The sequence below is a fragment of the Sus scrofa genome, chromosome 8, assembly GCF_000003025.6.
Source record: "Sus scrofa isolate TJ Tabasco breed Duroc chromosome 8, Sscrofa11.1, whole genome shotgun sequence".
Taxonomy (NCBI): Eukaryota; Metazoa; Chordata; class Mammalia; order Artiodactyla; family Suidae; genus Sus; species Sus scrofa.
Genome location: NC_010450.4, coordinates 101,796,686 through 101,819,392, shown reverse-complemented (window position 1 = coordinate 101,819,392; position 22,707 = coordinate 101,796,686). Strand labels below are relative to the sequence as shown.

Sequence of the window (22,707 nt, the reverse complement as noted above, 5' to 3'; positions counted from 1 at the left end):
TTAAAATGATTTAAGTAGATTTTAACATACTTCAGTTTGGAGATTATTTTGCCTATACATTAATAAATATTGTGTGGTTCTGAACAAAAATAAATAAAACTTTATCTTTTTTTGTTCACATTTTTAGGCAAGGCCATGTGAATCTTCCTCCACTTGAGTTCAAACCAGCATTAATGTTGGAAACCTTTAGCATCAGCGCTGTTGTCATGGAAAAGTCTGTGTGTACCCCTCAGAACTCCACCAGTGCTCTTTCTTTTCATGATCTCAACAAGCGTTATTACAATACCTTTCACTGTAACTTTACTATTTCCTGTCAGTCAATAAGTCAGCATGTAGATATGGCTTTAGTTCGTCTTATTCATCAATTTAGTACAATGATAGATGACATCAAAGCAACTCAGACTGACATTAAACTTAGCAGATACACAGCTGGATCAGCTTCCCCAACGCCTACCTTCAAAACCAGAAAACATCGGGATTTTCGCTCATCTGACTTCAGCCGCAGTTCTAGAGGAAGTCTTAATGGTGGCAATAGAGTAAATAATGCAAAGAACAAACGGACCAACAACGAGAATAATAAAAAAGAATCTCGAAACAAAAATTCATTAGGAAGATCTGAAAGAAGAACTTCAAAAGTGTCTAGGAAAGGTTCAAAAGATGTGGTGGATCATATGACTATACATATGGATGACTCTGATTCAATTACAGTGTCGGAACAAAGTGAGCCTTCAGCTGAGTGCTGGCAGAATATGTATAAATTGCTTAACTTCTACTCACTTATCTCTGACCCAACAGGAATATTGGAAAAATCTTCAGAAACATTTGGACCAGCAGGTAATGGAAATTTTTGTATTTAAAAAATTTTCCTTCCTAACCCTCACACAGTATGCTCTTAAAGAATGCATTCAGATGGACCTGCTTTCAGATATCTGACTCTGCTACTTATTTTCAAATATGACCATGGGAAAATGTTGAAAATTTTAAAAATATCATTTTGGTGGAGAGGACCTAGAGGGCTAGTTTGGAATGTGAAGGAAGGGAAGATAAGGTGATGTTTGGAGCATCCTTCTATTTTGCAGTTTTCACATCTTAACCCATGTATTTCCATTTACTTATAAAGGAGTTCGGAGCCCTACAGAGCCAACATGTAAAGTTGTGTTTGAGAATGAACAAGACAGTAACAGTTTGACTAAGACGCAGAGGAAACGCAGCTTGGTAACTGCTGAACCTCAGCATGTTACTCTAATAGTGTTTGGGATTGGCATGGTGAACCGCACGCACCTGGAGGCAGACATTGGCGGGCTAACAATGGAATCGGAACTGAAGAGGATCCATGGCAGCTTTACACTTAAGGAAAAAATGAAAGGTATGGTGATATTCCAATACTGTGGTGCCACTTTTTTGAAGAAAGGCAATGCCATGTCTTGTAAATTGCTGCTTGGCAATTTTTCTTCAGAAAATAGAGCTTCCTATTTATACAGATGAAGAGTGTTAGTTTATATAATTTTCATATTCTTAATGTTTTTAAAAATATTCTAAGTCTTCTATACTTCTGAGATTTAAAATGTCATTCTGTTTAATGTCATTAGTCTCTTTAATGCATGAATGACATGTTACATTATATACTCAACATTATTTCAGTTTTGACATATAACACATATGTATATGTAAGTGCATAGGAATAAATATTTTCAAAGAATTTTTTTTTTTTTTTGTCTTTTTAGGGCCAAACGTGTGGCATATGGAAGTTTGCAGGCTAAGGGTCGAATCAGAGCTGTATCTGCCAGCCTACGCCACAGCCACAGCAACGGGGGATCTGAGCTGAGTCTGACCTACAGCACAGCTCAGGGCAATGCCAGATCCCTAACCCACTGGGTGAGGCCGGGCATTGAACCCACATCATCATGGATACTAATCGGATTCGTTTCCATTGAGCCACAATGGGAACTCCCAAGGAAATTTGTTTTAAAGTATTTCTTAAATAGTTTAAATTTTATTGTAACTTTATGATTATCTTTGTCACCGAATATATTATGAGTAAAATGAAATTTTAATATGAAGTGCCAGCTAATTATTTCCATAATTTACATAATTATTTTTCTCACATTTTAAGATGTTTTACATCAGAAGATGACTGAGACATGTGCCACTGCTCATATTGGTGGAGTTAATATTGTGCTGCTTGAAGGAATTACACCAAATATACAGTAAGTGTGCTTTTTTTATTATTTTCTTAATATTTAAACTTAAAAATCGTTGGATGAATCCCATACCTAGCAAGTTTTGAGATTTACATAGGTAGTATTCCCAGATACTGTGATTCTGTCACTAAGAATATCTCCAAATGAAATGTTTTCAGAAAAGTTACTCCCTTTCGAAAATTGGTTTACTACCTCCATCACAACCCTAAAAAATTGACTCCCAGTACATTTTAAGGTTGTGTAAAAAGAAAAATGATGACAATGCTAATTTCAGGGAAACATATGATTCAAAAGCTCCTATAGTTCAAATAGTAAAGTAAAATAAAATTACAGTCAGAGAACATAGACTGTCTCTTGGTTTTATGCTAACTAATCATTACCCATATTTATGTTGGCTTTAAAAACTTTATCTTACCTTCTTTTCATTTAAAGAATTTAGCAATTAAGCCTATGAGACCCCTCTAATAGTATAGGTAAGCTTTCAATAGTGAGTATAGCATGCCATACTGCTTTTCTTTTCACTCTTTGTGCTCACCTTTTCTTTATGTGTTCTAGTCGTGGATCTGTCTAAAATTGCTCTGATAATTATTACCTTTATACATGATCTCTAGATTACTAATCTTTTATCAATACATTTAACCATTGACTTTGTTCATATACTTGGGGTTATATACCTTCATTTCTAACTTCCTTTCAGTGGAGGAGGTTTATACTATAACTACAAAATATATTCTCATAATTTAGGTCAGATTTTGAGGATTTACTCTTTTTTTTCACAGGTGGGCACACCTGCAGCATATGAAAGTTCTCAGGCTAAGGGTCAAATCAGAGCTGTAGCTGCCAGCCACAGCAACATGGGATCCAAGCTGCATCTGTGACCTACACCACAGCTCACAGCAACACCAGATCCTTAACCCACTGAGTGCAGCCAGGGATTGAAAGCACGTCCTCACAAATACTTGTCAGATTTGTAATCTGCTAAGCCATAATGGGAACTCCTCATTCTTAATATTATAACTAGTTTATGTCCTACTCTTGTCCTGTTAAAGCATCTATCATGCTAAAATACTGACTAAATAGAGGATTTGGTTCACTCTTATAAATATTAGTCATAGATTGTCTCATTACAAGCCTATTTTTTTAACATTTCCAACATGGGTCATAAAGCTGACTGTCTTGGGGAAGATACCCTGAAATGGATGTCAAAGTCTTGCTGGAGTAGTTTGGATCTGTAAGTCTGGAACCAAAGAGTGTATTTCGTTATAGCTGCCTAAATGGTCCAGATCATAGTTCCTAAGCAGGCTTTCTAAAGACCAGGAAATCTCAGTAGTTGAGAGAGAAAAGGTCTTTTCTGATCATTCTGTGTGGGAAAGGGGTATTATTATTAACAGTTACAATCTAAAGGAGTATCTACTGTGGACCAGCAGCCTTATAAGTATAATTTTAATCAGTCCTCACCACAATCCAGTTAACTGGGGTGATTTTACCCCCATTTTTACAGAACAATAAATTGAGATTCAGAAAGATCAAAGTGTTTTCCTACAATGCTTGAACTCATACCTGTTAAGAAAAGATGCCTAAACCTCAGTTCCTTCCACCTCCCCGTGATGCTTCTGCAGAAAGTCATCACACACCTTGGGTTTCATGATTCCTTTGCTGACTCTAAATTTAAAGTATGATGGCTACTTTAGCCTATTTGCAAGTACAGCAAATTTCTTTAGATATCTAATGTTTTATTTACTCTATCGTATTGAACCTTTTATCTCCATTATCTGTTGTCTCTTAAGAGATGGAATTTAAAGAGTATCTAAATTTGCAAAACATAATATTTATAAAACAGATTTTTAAAAAGGTATTAGTTGATATTTTTTGTCTTGAAATGATGCCTAAAGCAAAGATCCCTTAACTTTTTCATTAAAAAAAAAAAGGGAGTTCTCTTTATGGCGCAGCAGGTTAAGGATCTGGTATTGTCACTGCAGCACCTGGGGTCACTGTTGTGGTGCAGGTTCAAACCCTGGCCCGGGAACTTCCACATGCCATGGGCACACCCAAAAATGATAATAATAAACGTTATTATTACTCACTGCCAAACTTCAGTAGTATTAAGACTTTCTGAATTTATTCTTTAGCTTTTCATTTCCAGTTTAAATTAAAAGGAAACAGAACTTAAAAAAACAAACAAAAAAAAAACAGTTGAAAAAGTTACTTGAGGGAAATTTTTAAAAGTGGGAAATAAAAGCTTACCAGATTGGTCATAGTGTAACTAATTTATGTATGAATGTTTATTTGCTTCCTTTTTGTTTCTCTGCTTTCTCTTGAACCTTCATCATAGACTGGAGGATTTTCCTACATCTCCTACAAGCACAGCCAAACAAGAGTTTCTGTATGTCATTATTATTCTTTTTCATGGACTTTGTGATTAACATAGTATTGAGTAGTTTTAAAGATAAAGTAGATTATCTGCATGGCTGTGAGTGTATGTAATTAGTTATTTTGCAGTTTTAATATAGACCTTTTATAGATTCAAGCTTACTGATATTCAAGGAGAACACACAGGTAAGGACCAATTTTTTGGTAGTTCGTGTTGTTGGAAGATTGTAACACTGTAGTTGTGTGTCGCTTTGTGCTTTTTAAAGACTTGTTAATATTAAAATTTGTATTATCACATCTTGTTAATATTTGATGTGATAATAGAAGATAAATTTTGTAACTTTGCAAGAGTTTTTACACATTGCAAAAATAATTATTAAAACATTAATATATGAAAATGTCTACATAGCTCAGTCTCAATTCTGTTTTTAAGATGGGGAGAGTTTATTGCTTTATTGTCAGTTTTTATGTATGGCTTTTGCTGGAAGTACTTTTATATTTTGACTGGCTTGATTTGACATATATATCTGATATTTTGTAGTTTATTATTATCTGATATTTTCTGAGCTATACCAAGTGCTATATTTAAATATTTGTCACAACAGTATTACCACTGTGACAGTTGAGTATGTTACTTAACATTGATTATCTCTTTGAACATTTTCCATAAAATTTGAGTATACTGAGTAAGTAGATGAATATGTATATTTTGTTCCAGGCTGATAAGATTATCAATACCTGGTGAGATTTGTTTCTTTGTGTACTGATAACAGGCCATAGACAAAATATCATCAATTACTAACCCTTTGTTGGGATTACCTATGATGTATATCACTTCATCAGCCAAATAGAAGTACTAAAAAAGCCTAAATACACTAATATTATATTAGAAAATTGTTTTTTGGAAACCACTCTTAACAGGTTTAGAAAAATATCTAAATTATTATCATCTTAGCAGGTATAGAAAAATATCTAAATCTTCTTTATTGATCATCATAGCTAGAGAAAATTCATTGTTTCTCTTCCTTTTATTCTCTAGCTTTATAATAATTTAAAAAAATTACTTTATGACTTTGGAGGGGATGCTTTTTAATAGCTGAAGATCACATCTTCATCCATCACAAATTAGGTTTTTTGTTTACATACTGTAGCCTGCAAACGGTATTAAGGTTCAGAAATGCAGCAGTAAGCAATTTAAAGGTGGTCCCTGTCGTGATATCACTTACAGGGCCACTCCCACTTTTTTTAGGCTTTCCTGCTGAAAGAATTAACATGTAAGATATAATTGTCAAATGAGAAAGAAAGTTCCAATGATTTTCAATAGTTAGCTAAATAACATGTGATCACAGCACTCTCTCCCCGTTGCAGAGCTTTTCGGGGAAAACTGATTTGAGGCAAGCAGGGTATGTCAGCATATATAAATCAGTTTACTTCTTTTCCCTGCTTCAGATGTTTGGGCCTGCGTGCTCAAGGAAGTGGGGTAGGGGTGAAAATAGACTAGAGATAATGAGGCCCCAAAGTAAATCCTCAGATCCTCAACGTGCAAGTAACAAGGATGCCTGGCCTACCTTTAAGGCCCTATTGACCAGACACAGGAACAAAACGATGGGGAAAAGTCTTTGCCTATTAGACACTGCGGTCATTGTAATTTAGGCTAACAGTGGAACTAGCAGAACCTTGTCAAGTGGATCGCTGTCAATGAATTCTTGAACCAGATTTTTTGGTCACTTGCCAAGAACTTTTTACATATATGAAGCATGCCTGGCATACTACAAGTTTTTTTACAGTCTTCTATTTAGAGCGATTTTGGCCACTTCTTTCTTACGTAAAAGTCTTACATATACTACATGCTTTATGATACAGATTAAATGACCACTTTTTAAGAATTAAAATAAAATTAGGACTAGATAATTCATATTGGCAGCCTGAAAATTGTTTCTCGTTCAGATCTTCTTACATTTTTAACGTACTGTTCGACAAGAGTTAATCAAACACCCTACAGTGGCTGGCTCAGTTTGATCAAGGTAGGACTACCATCCTGTTGTCTAGCTTCAAGGGACATTACTCACTCTGTAGTCATGGGCATCATTTACATAGCCTGCTGTGTGAATGATGCCCTCTGGAGTTGGGCAGCAGAGAGCCCTTGAAGTCCCTAACATCAAAATTGCCACTGTGATACCACAGTAGGAGAGCAGTTAGCCCCATAGCTTTCTCTTCTGATGTTTGGTGTATTATTGGAATCGAGGGTTGTTTATGTGCTTATATAATCACAAGGAATATTTTTGTTTGTTTGTTTTTTGGGTTTTTTTGCCATTTCTTGGGCTGCTCCTGTGGCATATGGAGGTTCCCAGGCTAGGGGTCCAATCGGAGCTGTAGCCACTGGCCTACGCCACAACCACAGCAATGTGGGGATCCGAGCCGTGTCTGCAACCTACATCTCAGCTCACAGCAACTCCGGATCCCTAAGCCACTGAGCAAGGCCAGGGATCGAACCCGTAACCTCATGGTTCCTAGTCGGATTCGTTAACCACTGAGCCATGACGGGAACGCCTCACAAGGAACATTTAAGTAGACTTCTCTAGATTATAAAAGTAAAATGGTGTGATTGGTGTAGCATTTCTTGACTGTCATGATAACAAAAATTCTTTGTAAACACATGTTTAGTTTCATTCAATAGGTGGATACTGTTCACAAGTAGAAAGCCCTTTGCATTTTAGCATCATCTGATTGATCTGGCTTGTGTCGAAATTGAATTTAAAAAGGAATCTCATTGAGGATAAAGGATAGCTTTATTTATTAAATAGTTAAGATTCAAAAGTCAGTAATTAGCATCCAGAATCTACCTGCTGGCTAGAACAATTCCATTGATCACTTTATTCTCTTTCTAATTAATGATAGTCTCTGAGTAATAGCTCCCTTTGTAGAAGAAAGCAAATATAGTTCTTGAGTAATCATTTCACTGTCTCTAATTGGTAATAATCTGATGGAACCATGGTTATACTTCTCAAGGTTTATTTTACTAGAAGCTAAATATAATTAATTATTTCATTCTTTCTTTTTTTTTGGCTTTTGTCTTCCCGTGGCATGTGGAAGTTCCCAGGCTAGGGGTTGGCCTACACCATAGCCATAGCAACATGGGATCTGAGCCACGTCTGTGACCCACACCACAGCTCACAGAAATGCTGGATCCTTAACCCACTGAGCAAGGCCAGGGATCGAACCTGTGCCTTCATGAATACTAGTTGGGTTTGTTAACCACTGAGCCACGATGGGAACTCCTAATTAATGATTTCTTAGATTCTTGAGACTGTAAATAAATTCTCATTGAATCCTTCATAGCCTAAGTAGAGATAATTGTATGTGAACTGACATGTAGTTAATCTGAAATTTGCATTATGTGTTCTTTGCTAAATCTATTGTCTTATCCTTTGCCCATTCGAAAGATAACATTTATGTTAAAAGCTATCCTTTAACTGTCTAAGCCTTTAGTGGTGCAGTTCACTGATGTAAACTGTGTATATCAAGACTGCTTCATCACAACTTTTACACACATGATTTAGCAAGTGCTGTCAGTGGAATTCCACAGTTGTAGTGTTGAGTCATTCTTCTGCTCATTCATTTCACAAAATTCAGTGTGTGTCTGCTGTGTTCAAAGCATTGTTCTTCTAGCCATTGGGAAGAAAGAATGAGAAATCAGTAAGACAATAGTTCTGCTTTATATCTGTGCCAGTAAAGCTTACCAATTTTTAACTAAGTAGTAATTACTCATTATAATTGGATTCCTGTCATTTCATTGCCACTCACTGAAAATAAAAAATGAAAAAATGCAAGTTAAATTTCTTCCTCCACACTAACTTCTTAACATATTAGATGTTTATTAGATTAATTTCTTTGGCTGATTAGATTTTAAGAAGTATAGTGGGTTTTTTTTTTTATTATTCTTTTAATGTTCACTCTCTATACTTTCTTAGTGGTTGTACAAATTCCTAAAATAAGTTGAAGAAAAGAGGAGCTCTGAATGGGAAAAAAAAAATCAAAATGGAATTTTGTCTGTTGTGTATGTGTAATATGTCAGTGTCTCTTACCTATAAGTGTATATGTATATTCTTTATTAAAGAAATAGAATAATATTCAGTACAGATAGTATAAAATATATTTCAGCATTTTTAGGAAACGTTTCTTTAGTATGATTTAAATCCATGAAAAATCAAGTCATTCACTTCATTGATTGATTCAAAGACATTTGTATTGCTCTCAAAATATTTTTTCAAAATCTCTTTTTGTTTGGCCGTATTTAAATGATCCTCTTTCTCTATTAATAGAACTGTAGTGAAATGTAGCATTGCCAAGTCCCAAGCCCTCTACAGTGCCCAGAGAGGGTTGAAGACTAACAATGCCGCCGTGTTCAAAGTGGGAGCTATCAGCATCAACATACCCCAGCATCCCGCCACCTTACACAGCATGATGGTTCGAAGTTCTCATCAGCTGTCTAAGCAGATCTCAGATCTCATCAGACAACCTTCTACAGCGTAAGTTGTTTACTTAGATTCTGTGTAGTGTTTCCTGTCATTCTTTGCTGTGTTAACAATAGTTTGGAGGAAGACCAAAGGTTACCTCTAAGAAGTGACCATTATGGATAGTGGGGCAAGTAAAAGGTAACTAAACATGATTGTGGATATTTATAATACGGGATATTATAAAAGTATTATGTTAAAAATACAATTGTCAGTCTTTCATATTGCATCAGTAGAACTTAAAGAGATCCTAGATTAGATGAGTGGACATCATAAGAGGTACTAATAAAAAAAAAACTGACAGATTCTAGGACTCTAGCAATACTTATTTACTTTGAACTCATTGAAATTAGTGATTGCATAGATTTAAAAAGTTGTAGTGGCCATTTATGTCCTATGTATGGTTTTGTGCTGTCCTCTATATGAAATTAGTACATGGTTCAAAGTAGGATTTGATTATGCCGTATTATACTTACACACACACACACACACGTGTGTGTGTATACATAGTCTTTTTAGGGCTGCACTGCAGCATATAGAGATTCCCAGGCTGGGGTCGAATTGGAACTGTATACCACAGCCCCAGCAATGCCAGATCTGAGCCGTGTATGCAACCCCACAGGTCATGGCAGTACCCAATCCTTAACCCACTGAGCGAGGCCACAGATTAAACCTGCTAGTCAGATTCATTTCCACTGAGCCACAATGGGTACTCCCCATATTATAAATATTTTAAAGGGCAGTAAGTTGTACCTTTACATAGTAACCTTTATTTCTTGGGTCTGCCTTGCTGGGCTTTCTTCCTGGTCTCCAAAGCTATAACTAATGAATAGCTAATAAAAATATAAGTAAAATGTAAAAATTTGTCTTACTATGTTTCCTTTTTCCTATTCTGTAAGGAAATAGGAAATTAATATGTCTTTTGATGGTGTCTTAAAGCAGTGATTTTTCCAGGTGTCCTATCTGCCAGGTCTTTAATTCTGATTTAATATCAATTCATGTCTGGGTGACTAAGTAGTAATAATTTAAATATGTTTCTCCTGTCAATGGAATATGGAATCCAGAATGTGTACATGAGTCTTAATTCAAAATACTCTAAGAAATTTTTCTGTATTAGAGTGTTTTGGCAGTAGAGTGGAGTACTTTAAAAAAAAAAAATCAGACGCTGGAGTCAGACTGAGTTCAAAACTTATTTCACCACTTTCTAGCTATGCTTCCTCATTTGTAAAATGGAGATAATACTACTCGAAGGGTTTTTTGAGATGAATAAATGGTATAAAATGCACAGAACACTAAGGACAATACCTGGCGCATAGTAAGCACTGAAATAATTTTTTGTATTTCTTGGTGTTGGTATTATTAGTGGTAGTAATAGTAGTGGCAATAGTATTATGACCAATAGTAAAGTGCATAATGGTTAAGTCATGGAATTTGGAATCAGACAAACCTGAGTTTAAATTCCAGTTTCATATTAATGATATGAATGGTGTTGGCAGTGTAACATTTCAGATTATACAGTTATTACTTTTTTATTTTTCTATATCATCATTTTTTAATGGCTATTTTGTGAAAGTCTCGTGTTGAGAATAAGACATCCGTTCATTTTAGTTTTGCTATTTTTCACTGAAAATTCCAATTTTATACAGTTTTTATTTTTTATACAATTTGTTTCATTAGTAGCTGTTCTAATTGTCTTTTTTAAACTTTTTTACTTGCTTTATAGCCCACAGCCTGTAAAAGAAGATATTGCCACGCCTCTACCTTCTGAAAAAACCCCAACAAGTGTTAATCAGACTCCTATTGAAACAAATGAATTCCCTCAGCTACCAGAAGGTTTAGAAAAGAAGCCTATTGTCCTTAAATTCAGTGCCATGTTAGATGGCATAGCCATTGGAGCAGCACTTTTACCATCTCTGAAAGCAGAATACAAAATGGGAAGAATGAGAAGTCATGGAATGACAGGTAACACTGAATTTGAATTCATTCTTAACATTTATGACTGGTTTGAGAAATTAGTAATGTTTTAGTGAAAGATTCAGTTTTACAGATTTCATACATAAATTTAAATTTAATCAAAACACTTTTAAATTTCATTAATAGTATTTTTCAGTCAAGTGAAAATATCAGTACACTTCCCTGAATGATCAGCATGGACCTGCTTTCATCTGGATTTTTTTATAATTATTCTACTCTTGAGACCATTACCACCTTAAAACTTAAGTTGAATACATTTCTACATCTATTAGGTTCTGATAGCCTGAGTAACTCGGTTTATTTTCCCATTGGGTGCATTTAGCTCCAATCAGAGGTAATTTGACTTCTTCAAATTAGCTACCTTTGTAGGAGTTTGTGATCCTTATATGTCCTCTCCAAAAGCACTTTACTGTTGAATTTTTAATCTGAAATGTAGCAAATATACAGAAGTGTGTGTAGCACAGGAATTATATCCTATCTCTTGGAATAGACCATGATGAAAGATAATATAAGAAAAATACACACACAAAACACACACACTGGGTCACTTTGCTGTATAGCAGAAATTGGCATAACATTGTAAATCAATTATACTTTTATTAAAAAAAAAAAAAAAAAAAAACTTAAGAAGGACTTCTTGTTATGGCGCAGTGGAAACAAATCCGACTAGGAACCATGAGGTTGCCGGTTTGATCCCTGGCCTCTCTCAGTGGGTTAAGGATCTGACGTTGCCGTGAGCTGTGGTGTAGGTCGCAGATGCAGCTTGGATCTGGCGTTGCTCTGGCTCTGGTGTAGGCTGGCAGCAGTAGCTCCGATTAGACCGCTAGCCTGGGAACTTCCATATGCCGCAGGTGCAGCCCCAAAAAGCAAAAAACAAAAACAAAAAAACTTAAAACCTTACCAGTACTTAGAAGGCTTCTTCAAGGAGTTTTATCACTACCAGATAATATTCTTTGTGACTGCTTGGTGAATAACCATTATCATGAATTTGGTGTTACCCATTCCTTTGCTTTTCTTTATAGTTTTACCACATATGTGTATACTCATAAATGACTTTGTTGTTGCCTACTTTAAACTTTAGTCGTGTGGAGTCTCATAGTGTATTTTTTAGCTTGGAAATTTTTTGTTGTACATTTTCTTTGAGAGTCATCTAATTTCATTCATACTTCTTTGATTCATTCATTTTTTACTGAAACATAGTAGTCCTTAAAGTGATTATATCACAATTTATTTATCCATTCTGCTATTGATGGATTTTTGGCTCATTTTACTTTTTTGCTGTTACATTTGTTCTCATACGCATCTTTTTGCACACGTGCAAAAGTTTCTCAAGGGTATTTACTTTAGAGTGATACAACTAGACTGTTGAGTAAATGCATTTTCAATTTTACTAGAAAATATAAATCTGTTTTTCGGTTGAGTTCACCAGCATTTACTCTTCCACCAGTATTAGATGAGAGCTCCCACTGTTCCACATCCTTGTCAGCACTTGGTATTATCTGACTTCAAAATTATTGCTTGTCTGGTAAAGGTGGATGATATCTCATTGTAGTTTTAATTTATCTTTCTCTAATTTTTAATGGAACTGAATTTTTAAATATGATTATGATGATATATATATTTATGTAAAATAGCTGTTGATGGTTCATGTTTGTTTTTTGCCCATTTTACCATTGAGTCATTTATATTTTTCTCGGTTTATAGGAGTTCTCTGTATACTTAGTAGATTAATAAATACTTTTGAAGTTACATGTTCAACATACATTGTCACCCAGTCAGAGGCTTATTTCACTTTTTGGTCTTTTGATCAGCAGATACTCTTAGTTTTAATGTAATTGAATTTACCATATTTTCTTGTTTTATTGTATATTTTTATGTCTTGAAGAAATCCTCCTGCTCTTAGGATCATGAAGATATTTTCCTATATTTTCTGTTAAACATTTTGAAGTTTTGCTTTTCATATTTAAATTCCTAATCTGTAAGGAATTGATTATTTCTTTCTTTAATTTGGTATAGATTATGTATAACCAGTTATCTCACGATTACTTACTAACTAATCTGTTCTTTTTTTCGGTGATAGATAATCCAACTTGTCATCTGTTAAGAGTTTCTGTTTATGGCAGTCTGTTTCAGAGATGTGTGTTATGCCTCAGTAGCCTGTTTTGATGCCTGAATTTTCCTTTTTTAAGTTGTCCTGGGTACTTTTGGGTTTTTGCTCCTTTGTATACATTTTATTTATTTATTTATTTACACTGCACCCACGGCATGTGAAAGTTCCCAGGCAAGGAATGGAACCCACCCACAGAAGTGGCCTGAGCTGTTGCAGTGACAGCACCAACCCTTAACCCTCTGCTCCATAAGTGAACTATCTTCATACACATTTTAGAATCAGTTTGCCAAGCTCCCTGAAAAAAACCTTTTTTGATTTTTATAGCAATTTAGTTGAATCTGTGTATTTACTTAGAGAATTGAAAATATCAATTGATATTGAGAATTGATACAGAATTTAACCTTCTTATTCCTGAATATATCTATTTCTCTGTTTCTGTAGGTCATTTTCAGTGTTTTGCTACAAAATTTAAAGTTCTTCAACCTAAAGCTTTTGTGTATCTGTGCAGGATATATTTATTTACTTAGGTACCTAAGTACTTTCTGTTTCTGTTCTTACAAATGGTGTATTTTGTAAAATGACGTCTTAAACTAGTGGTGGTATGTGCAAGCAAATGTGGTTGATCCTTTTATATTAATTTTATACTAGCAACCATATTAAACTATTTTTTTATTGCTAATAAGATGTGCAAAGAAGATTTTTGTTTCTTCCTTTGGAGTCTTATACCTTTTTACTTATTTTTCTTATCTTATTGCACCTCTACTACAATGTTCAGTAAAAGGGGTATTGTGGGCACCCTTGTCTTATTTACATTTTTTAAGGGAATTAATATTTCACCAGTGAATATGATGTTTGCTGTAGATTTATGCTGGGTTATTTATCAGTTTAAGAAAATTTATTCCTTGTGTGCTAAGAGTTTCTATGAATAATTGTTAAATACTTATTATTGGATACTTTTTTCTGCATTTGTTGAAATTAAAATATTTTTCTCTTTTATTCTATTAACAATTTTAAAAATCACTTATGTGCACATATATGTGAGTACATACATACATACATGTAAGTATTTATATACATATGTGTATTATTCCTGCTTCCTCACATTTTAGGTTTTTTTAATTGAGAGGGATTTTTTTGGACATCTAGATCTTTTTGTTAACAGAAACAAAAGAACTTTAAAGTGAGTTTCCATATATAGCAGAGTCAGAAGTGTTGGCCCTTCAAGTATTGGACTAACAATAAGTTAGACTCACCTTGGCCATTTATTCAGGGCATCCATGAAGTACAAGAGTCAACAGAAGCAGCAAAGCAAAAGTCAAAATGGCAGTTTTAGAACTAGGAGGATATAAAGATTTAGAGGCAAAGAAAACATACTGTCAAATGTTCAGACAAATAACAACCCATAATTCTTCTTGAAATGAAGGAAAGGGACTACAGTAGTAAAATAATGGTTGCACAAGTGATAAGGATGACCTGAAGCCTAGGACTACTTTAGTCTTGTGATTTTATTCGGTGATGTTGGTGATATTAGTAGTGGTAGCTACTGTGGTAGATGGTCCACACTCCTTGCAGCCAGTAAGCCATGGTCTGTGAGTGCCTGGCAGGAATGCTGAGTAAGAGATCAGAGCAGTTGTGACCTTTCTGGCCTTTCACAATTGCACAAGTTGGAGAGCATTTTTCTGTTTATGAATAACTCATTCCAGTATGAATATTATTGTGTAGTGAGTGAATATAGTGAGTGTGACATATAGGAGATAACTTTTAATTAGTATTTTGAAAAAAGAATTATTTCTGATACAATCGAGAATACCAGGAATGTATAATAAATTATGAGTGTAGGCAAAATAAGCTATTTAAGCTATTTAATGATGTTTGAGTGGAGAGAATTAGTTACATACAGAACAGTGTCAGTATATTTTGTTGGTTAGAAAGGAATATGCACATATATATTAGAGAGTATATGTAATAGTCAGTAATAGATCATAATTTTAACAAGGTATCTGCCACTCCTTAAAGCCCTCATAAGGAGTTGGAGAAATGTGACCTGAATAATAGTACAGGTTATTCATTTATAATTGTTTAAACTGCTACATGCCAAATTGTCCATTTAAGAGTTTAGACTCATCAGTAAACCAAAAAACATACCATATTCTTATTTGAAATATGGTCCTACTCACCTTAATTATTGTTAAGATCAAAGATACATATGTTTATATAATTTTATACTTGATGAATGTTTTCAGTGAGTATAATTTATTCGATTTGACAATTTCACTGCTTCCTTCCATACTGAATTGGGACCAGGAGGCAAGTTGTCAACTGCTGACTGTTCTCTGTGAATAAAACATTATGTGAGAGTTCCCTGGTGGCTTAGCAAGTTATGGATCCAGCATGGTCACTGCTGTGGCTCAGGTTTGATCCCTGGCCTGGGAACTTCTGCATGCCACGGGCGCAGCCAAAAAAAAAAAAGAAAAATAACCACTCTGCGGATTAGGTTTTGTGTGTGTATGGTTTTGTTTTGTGCACTTAACTAATTTCTCTTATTTTAAGTCTTTTCTAATAAGAGTGATTTCTTTCTTTACATTCTGTGAAATAAAGAGAACATTTGTTGGATATATGTATATATATAACTGATTCACTTTGCTATAAACCTGAAGCTAATAAAACATTATAAGTCAACTATACCTCACTAAAATTTAAAAAAAAAAGCTTTTGCAGGCATTTCTCTAGCACCTAACACAATGCTGGGCACCTACTAGGCTTAATAAATGATATTTGCTGGTTTTATAGTACTGACTGGGTCTTTTTGGTAACCATTTATTTAAAGATAGGAAACATTTTATAAGCCAATTTAAAATATCCTTTTCATATCTTTCAGCATAGGTTTTAGAAAATGCACACATTTGTCATAGACACCATTTATTGAACAAATTAAGGAATGAAATGAGTTGAATGAGTACCTGAATAACAACAGTCATTTTTCTTATTTCTTACAGGTGCACAGACCAGGTTTACATTTGAGCTGCCAAATCACAGATTGCGTTTTACCTCAAAAGTTTCTGCCACAGATATGTCAACCATTCCTCCTTCTGCCAGTCTTAACCTTCCCCCTGTGACTATGTCAGGGAAATACATAATGGAAGAGCACGACAGTTATTCAGATCAAGTATGGAGTATAGATGAACTACCTTCTAAACAAGGGTACTATTTACAGGGAAATTATCTACGTTGTGTGGCAGAAGTAAGTTCACTTTTTAATTTTCTTGGTCTTTATAATTTAGGAGTCTTCAAGCTTTTAGTGTATCAAAATATATAGTGATCCAAATTTTTAAGACAAATCATTGAATCATTTATTCCTACAGAATTTTGTACTGAATCTGGTGTGTTTGTGTGTCTTATCTCCTTATAGTTGTGTTTTAGCAGGCTTTTTTTCCTTTAGTCATCTTTTTTTTTTTTTTTTTTGTAATCAATTGCTATTTCTCCTTTAGTCGTCTTTGAATTTGTATTGCTTACATTAGGTTTGGGTTCCCATCCATCTCTGCAATATTTTCATGATTCATTTGACTGTTAAAAAGCTAATACTATATGACATTTTTCAAGTGCTTCATATACATTGACTTGTACAGCCCTTAAATCAGTCCTTTGAGGCAGATATAGTCTCATTTTATAAATAAAGAAACTGAGCCTTTAGAGAGGTTACAGGATTCTTCTGGCTACATATCAACAGTATAAGGGTCAGACAGAGAGAGAAAATAATTACAATCAGATTCACAAACTAATTTCTTTACTAAGGGAAATTGAAAGCCAGCATACCTGATTGCATCTTTTTTTTTTTGTTTGTTTGTTTTATCTCTGTACAACTATCATAAGTTTAAAAAGCATTTGGATGTATTTTTCACTTGATTTGTGGTAAACAGGTCATTTGTTATTATCCAATTTGATATAGTAGAAAATCAAATTTGGAGACATTAAGCAATTTTCTCTAATTCTCTTAACTATCAAATGAGAGATGCCCGGGTCATACACTCTGCTGTCCCTCAGCTTAAGTTGTCATTGTGTCAGGAACAATAGCAATCTTACCAAAAATAATTTTGCCAATTATTTGATTTAAAAGTTTTATTGCCTAGAATCTGAAGCATCTGTAAGAATGCTCTTTGGCTTCTTTCCAGAAATATTATAGCTACATAGGACATATTTAAGTCTGATTTACCTTCTTTGGACTCTGCTTGCCTTAGAACTTGGGATTTCAGAATGTGAAAAACAGGTGTGTACAAAAGAATAGTGTACATGAAGTTTCCTGGTGGCCTAGCAATTCAGGATCCAGCATAGTTATTGCTGGAACTTGAGTTCGATCCCTGGCCTGGAAATTTCTGCATATTGTGGCCACAGCCAAGGAAAAAAAAAAGAAAATAGTGTTCAAGATTCTAGCAGTCAAATATTTATTTACTGAAAGATAGATTATAAAGCATATTTCATTTGTGCTTTTCTGCTCTGAAAAACAAGTGTTCCAGATTCTAGTTTAGCAATACAATTTTTTTTTTTTTTTTTTTTTTTTTTTTTTATCTTTTTAGGGCCGCACCCATGGCATATGGAGGTTCCCAGGCTAGTGGTCAAATTAGCCACTGGCCTATACCACAGCCACAGCAATGCCATATCTGAGCTTTGTCTGTGACCTACACCACAGCTCGCAGCAATGCCAGATCTGTAAGCCACTGAGCGAGGCCCAGGCTCCAACCTGCGTCTTCATGGAATGCTAGTCAGATTCATTTCTGCTGAGCCATGATGGGAACTCCTTAGCAATACTATTATTAATGTTTCATTTGACAAAAAATAAATCTAGTGCAATATATTGCATCATTCCTTACTAATATTAGGTATTATAAAGGTACAAAGTTTGTAATTGGGATAGAACTATGCCAAATTTACTAAGAATGCAATAAATGACAAACACTAGGAAGTATCTAAAGTTGTTTCTCTTTCAGCGTTTCCCATTTTACTGTTGTCTGAAATAGATGCATGTGAAAATCATCTTTGCCCATTTGGTACTACTCTATACAAAATAAAAGTTCCCAATGCAACTTAGACTTTATGTGACTTCTCACTTAAGACTGCCACATCTGTTTTGCTCTTAATTTTTTAATCAAAATATGAATTCTATCAAAGTGACAAATGTTGAAGCATTTGCCTTACTCATCATTACTGTAAAATTAGGGCCTGCTTTTTATTCTGTTTATTAACTAATTCTTTTTTTATTAAAGTATAATTGACTTATGGTATTATGCCAATTTCTACTGTACAGCATAGTGACCCAGTCATATATACATTCTTTTCATCATACTATCTTCCATCAAGCTCTATCCCAAGAAACTGGATATCCATTGCTTATCCATTCTAAATGCAATAGTTTGTATCTACTAATGCCAAACTCCCATCCATTCCACTCCCTCTCTTCTCCCCCTTGGCAGTCACAAGTCTGCTCTCTATGTCCCTGAGTCTGTTTCTGTTTTGTAGATAGGTTAATTTGTACTATATTTAAGATTCCACATATAAGTGATATCATAAGGCATTTGTCTTTTTCTTTCTGACTTACTTGACTTAGTATGAGAATTTCTAGTTGCATCCATGTTGCTGCAAATGGCATTATTTTGTTCTTTTTATGGCTGAGTAGTATTCCATTTGTATATATGTATTACATCTTCTTAATCCATTCATCTATAGATGGACATTTAGGTGGTTTCCATGTCTTGGCTATTGTGACTAGTGTTGCTATGAACATAGCGGTGCATTATCTTTTTGTATAGTTTTGTCTGGATATATGCCCAGGAGGGGGATTGCTGGGTCATATGGTAGTTCTATATTTAGTTTTCTGAGGTACCTCCATACTGTTTTCTATAGTGATTGTACCAGTTTACATTCCCATCAACTGTGAAGGAGAGTACCCTTTTCTCCATACCCTCTCCAGCATTTGTTATTCATAGATTTATTAATAATGGCCATTCTGACCAGTGTGAGGTGATACCTCATAGTAGTTTTGATTTGTATTTCTCTAATAATTAGTGACACTGAGCATCTTTTCATGTACCTATTGGATCTCTGTATGTCTTCTTTGGAGAAATGTCTGTTTAGCTCTTCTGCCTATTTTTTAGTTGCTCATTTGTTTTTTGTTGTTGAGTTGTATGAGTTGTTTATATATTTTGGAGATTAGGCCCTTGTCAGTTGCATAATTTTGCAAAGATTTTCTCCCATTAGGTGGGTGGTCTTTTCATTTCTTTGCTGTGCAAAAGCTTTTGAGTTTAATTAGGTCCTATTGGATTATTTTTGTTTTTATTGTCATTATTCTAGGAGGTAGATCAAACAAGATATTGCTGCGATTTATGTCACAGAGTGTTCTGCCTATGCTTTCCTCTACAGGTTTTATAGTATCTGTCCTTATGTTTAGGTCTTTAATCCATTTTGAGTTTATTTTTGTGTATGGTGTTAGAGAATGTTCTAATTTTATTATTTCACATGTAGCTGTCAAGTTTTCCCAGTACCACTATTGAAGACACTGTCTTTACTCCACTGTATGTTCTTGCCTCCTTTGTCATAGATTAGTTGACCATAGGTGCTTGGGTTTATTTCTTTGCTTTCTATCCTTTCCACAGATGTATATTTGTGTTTTTTTTTGTGACTACCACACTGTTTTGATGACTGTAGCTTTGTAGTATAGTCTGAAGTCAGGGAGCTTGATTCCTCCAGTTCTGTTCTTTTTCAATATTGCTTTGCCTATTCAGGGTGTTTTGTGTTTCCATACAAATTTTAAAATATTTTTTTCTAGTCCTGTGAAAAATGCCATTGGCAATGATAGGGATTGCATTGAATCTGTAGATTTTTGCCTTAGGTAGTATAGTCATTTTGACAATATTGATTCTTTCAGTCTAAGATCATGGTATATCTTTTCATATCTTTGTGTCATCTTTGATTTTTTTCATCAGTGTCTTATAGTATTAACTAATTCTTGCCAGAAATTTTAGACTTTATGCTAATCCTGTGACATGTATTATAGTAAACCTAAGTGAATATATCTGATTTGCTAATTCACTCAAATGTAAGCTTCATTGGAGCATAATTTTGTTGTTTTTATTCACAGTTGTATCCTTAGCACCAAATGCAATACACAGAGTACATGGTCAATAAATATTTGAATGAGTAAATACATTTACTTTCACTTATACTGGTCCATGGATCTAACACTCCAACAGTAGTCATTAAAAAAATAATTACATAAATTACAGTTTTAAAATTAACAGATTACATAAAGTATAATTTTTATTCATTTTCAAAGATTTCTCATACTTTATTGGCTACTATTATTAAAAAATGGGGGAATGGCTCATAATAATATCAAGGCAATTGGGGAATCTGAATTTTTTTTTTTTTTTTGTCTTTTTTTGCTATTTCTTGGGCCGCTCCTGCGGCATATGGAGGTTCCCAGGCTAGGGGCTGAATCGGAGCTGCAGCCACCGGCCTATGCCAGAGCCACAGCAACGCGGGATCCGAGCCACGTCTGCAACCTACACCACTCACGGCAACGCCGGATCGTTAACCCACTGAGCAAGGGCAGGGATCGAACCCACAACCTCATGGTTCCTAGTCGGATTCGTTAACCACTGCGCCACGACGGGAACTCCTGAATCTGAATCTTTTTAACCCTTATTTAGCATATTAATTTCAAATAGTGTATAGATAATTGTTTTTCTTCAGAATTTGGGATGATTTATGTGAGATGTATTGAAAATTAATATAATTCGTAGTGTTAATCTTATATTCTGTTTTTGTTTGGCAGGTTGGTTCCTTTGAACATAATCTTACAACTGATCTTCTAAACCATTTGGTGTTTGTACAGAAAGTGTTCATGAAGGAAGTTAACGAAGTAATACAAAAAGTTTCTGGTAAGATGAGCTGGTTCCTTATACTACAAAACATACAGCAGGTTTTTATTCTCATTGGTATATGACAATGTATCAATGTATGAGTATTTTATTTAGGTACTTTGAGTAACTCCTTTTCTGGCTGTCTCACCTACAAATTCTTTTGCTTATTACTTTTGTCATGTATAATATATGGACTTATAATTTATAAACTAAACAAAGCTCCATTTGCTTTCCCTTACTCCCCCAAAAGCTTAGTGTTTGTTTGTTAAACTAATCTTACTCATTTGCAACAAAATTTCAACCAATATTAAGATTTTGATTTCAGTATGTGCCAGATAGTGACTGTGTACTGGCTACGTGGTAAATTGTTGATAGCAACCCTTTTTATATTTCTGCTATTCCTCAAGAGTAGATTACAAGTGAGATTCTTAACTCACCATTTTACACTTTAACAGGAAATAGGCATTTTATTTAAAAAATATTTAATTGATTTTTAATTCACAATATAATTCATTAAGAGTAGAGTGGAAAACAAGTTGACTGTGTAACAATTCTTAAGATTGAATATTTCTGTATATGTATAATCATGTTGAAATAATACTTAAGCTTCATATATAAATTGTCATCAGAGGAGATTCCTCCATGTTAATGGGTAAATTAGTTCATTTGTAAATTAATTCATGTAGCATATTTATTGAGTAAGTAGGTATTCAATTATCATTGTGATGAATTCTCTGAATGACAAGAAGAGGGTTGCTGTGTCTGTGTCAAAGGAGGAATTAACCTAATCGAAGGAATTCGAAAAGGCTTCCCAGAGGAAGTCATATTCAAAACCTCTTAAGTGGGAGTTCCCATCGTGGCGCAGTGGTTAACAAATCCGACTAGGAACCATGAGGTTGCGGGTTCGATCCCTGCCCTTGCTCAGTGGGTTAACGATCCGGCATTGCCGTGAGCTGTGGTGTAGGTTGCAGATGCGGCTCGGATCCCGCATTGCTGTGGCTCTGGCGTAGGCCGGTGGCTACAGCTCCGATTGGACCCCTAGCCTGGGAACCTCCATATGCCGCGAGAGCGGCCCAAGAAATAGCAAAAAGACAAAAAAAAACCAAAAAAAAAAAAAAAAAAAAAAAAAAAAAAAAAACCTCTTAAGTGAAGTCTCATTTGGCAAGAAAGGAGAAGTAGAGAAGATTGAGACAGGGCTTATGGACCAGTGTTTGATAAGGCCCTAAAGGATAGAACTATTGGGATAGGGAATTGGATTATGTAGCAACTGTGTGAGCAAGAGATTTTCCTGGTTCTAATGGGTTGGTTCTGGTTATATCTGAGGAAGCTACCTAATGATCACATTGAAGAGGCCTGGCAGAGCTATTATATACAGGTTAAGTGTAAAAATCAGGTCAGTTGGTAGTCTTAGAATTTTTCTGGAAATGGTTGAATACAAACCGTTAAGGAAGAGGTGAATATATAGCAGGAGCCCTTTCTGCCACTGAAGTTGTCTCTAGTTGGGGACCGTACAGAAGTTTTAATGGTCCATTTACCTTGTTAAAATTGCATTAGAACATTGTCTATAATATGAAAGTTAAGAATATTTCAAATTGGTAAATTTTTCTGAGTTTTAAAGTGTATTT

General features: G+C 34.7%; 1 protein-coding gene across 19 annotated transcripts in view; it reads left to right on the top strand.

Annotated features, from left to right (window-relative positions):
* The window catches only part of KIAA1109 (KIAA1109 ortholog), a 200,129-nt gene that overhangs the window by 117,820 nt on the left and 59,602 nt on the right, over positions 1-22,707 (top strand). For 12 of the 19 annotated variants that reach the window (XR_002346813.1, XM_021101618.1, XM_021101619.1 and 9 more), the window contains 8 exons: positions 128-834; positions 1,121-1,366; positions 2,114-2,207; positions 4,534-4,584; positions 8,894-9,100; positions 10,809-11,047; positions 16,166-16,410; positions 20,995-21,100. Coding sequence is in view for 17 of the 19 variants with exons in the window: in XM_021101618.1 (XP_020957277.1) it covers positions 128-834; positions 1,121-1,366; positions 2,114-2,207; positions 4,534-4,584; positions 8,894-9,100; positions 10,809-11,047; positions 16,166-16,410; positions 20,995-21,100 (1,895 nt within the window). In the remaining 2 variants the exon portion in view is untranslated. The remainder of the gene's footprint in view (positions 1-127; positions 835-1,120; positions 1,367-2,113; positions 2,208-4,533; positions 4,585-8,893; positions 9,101-10,808; positions 11,048-16,165; positions 16,411-20,994; positions 21,101-22,707) is intronic. The other 7 variants (XR_002346814.1, XM_021101630.1, XM_021101634.1 and 4 more) reach the window with 1 other exon arrangement.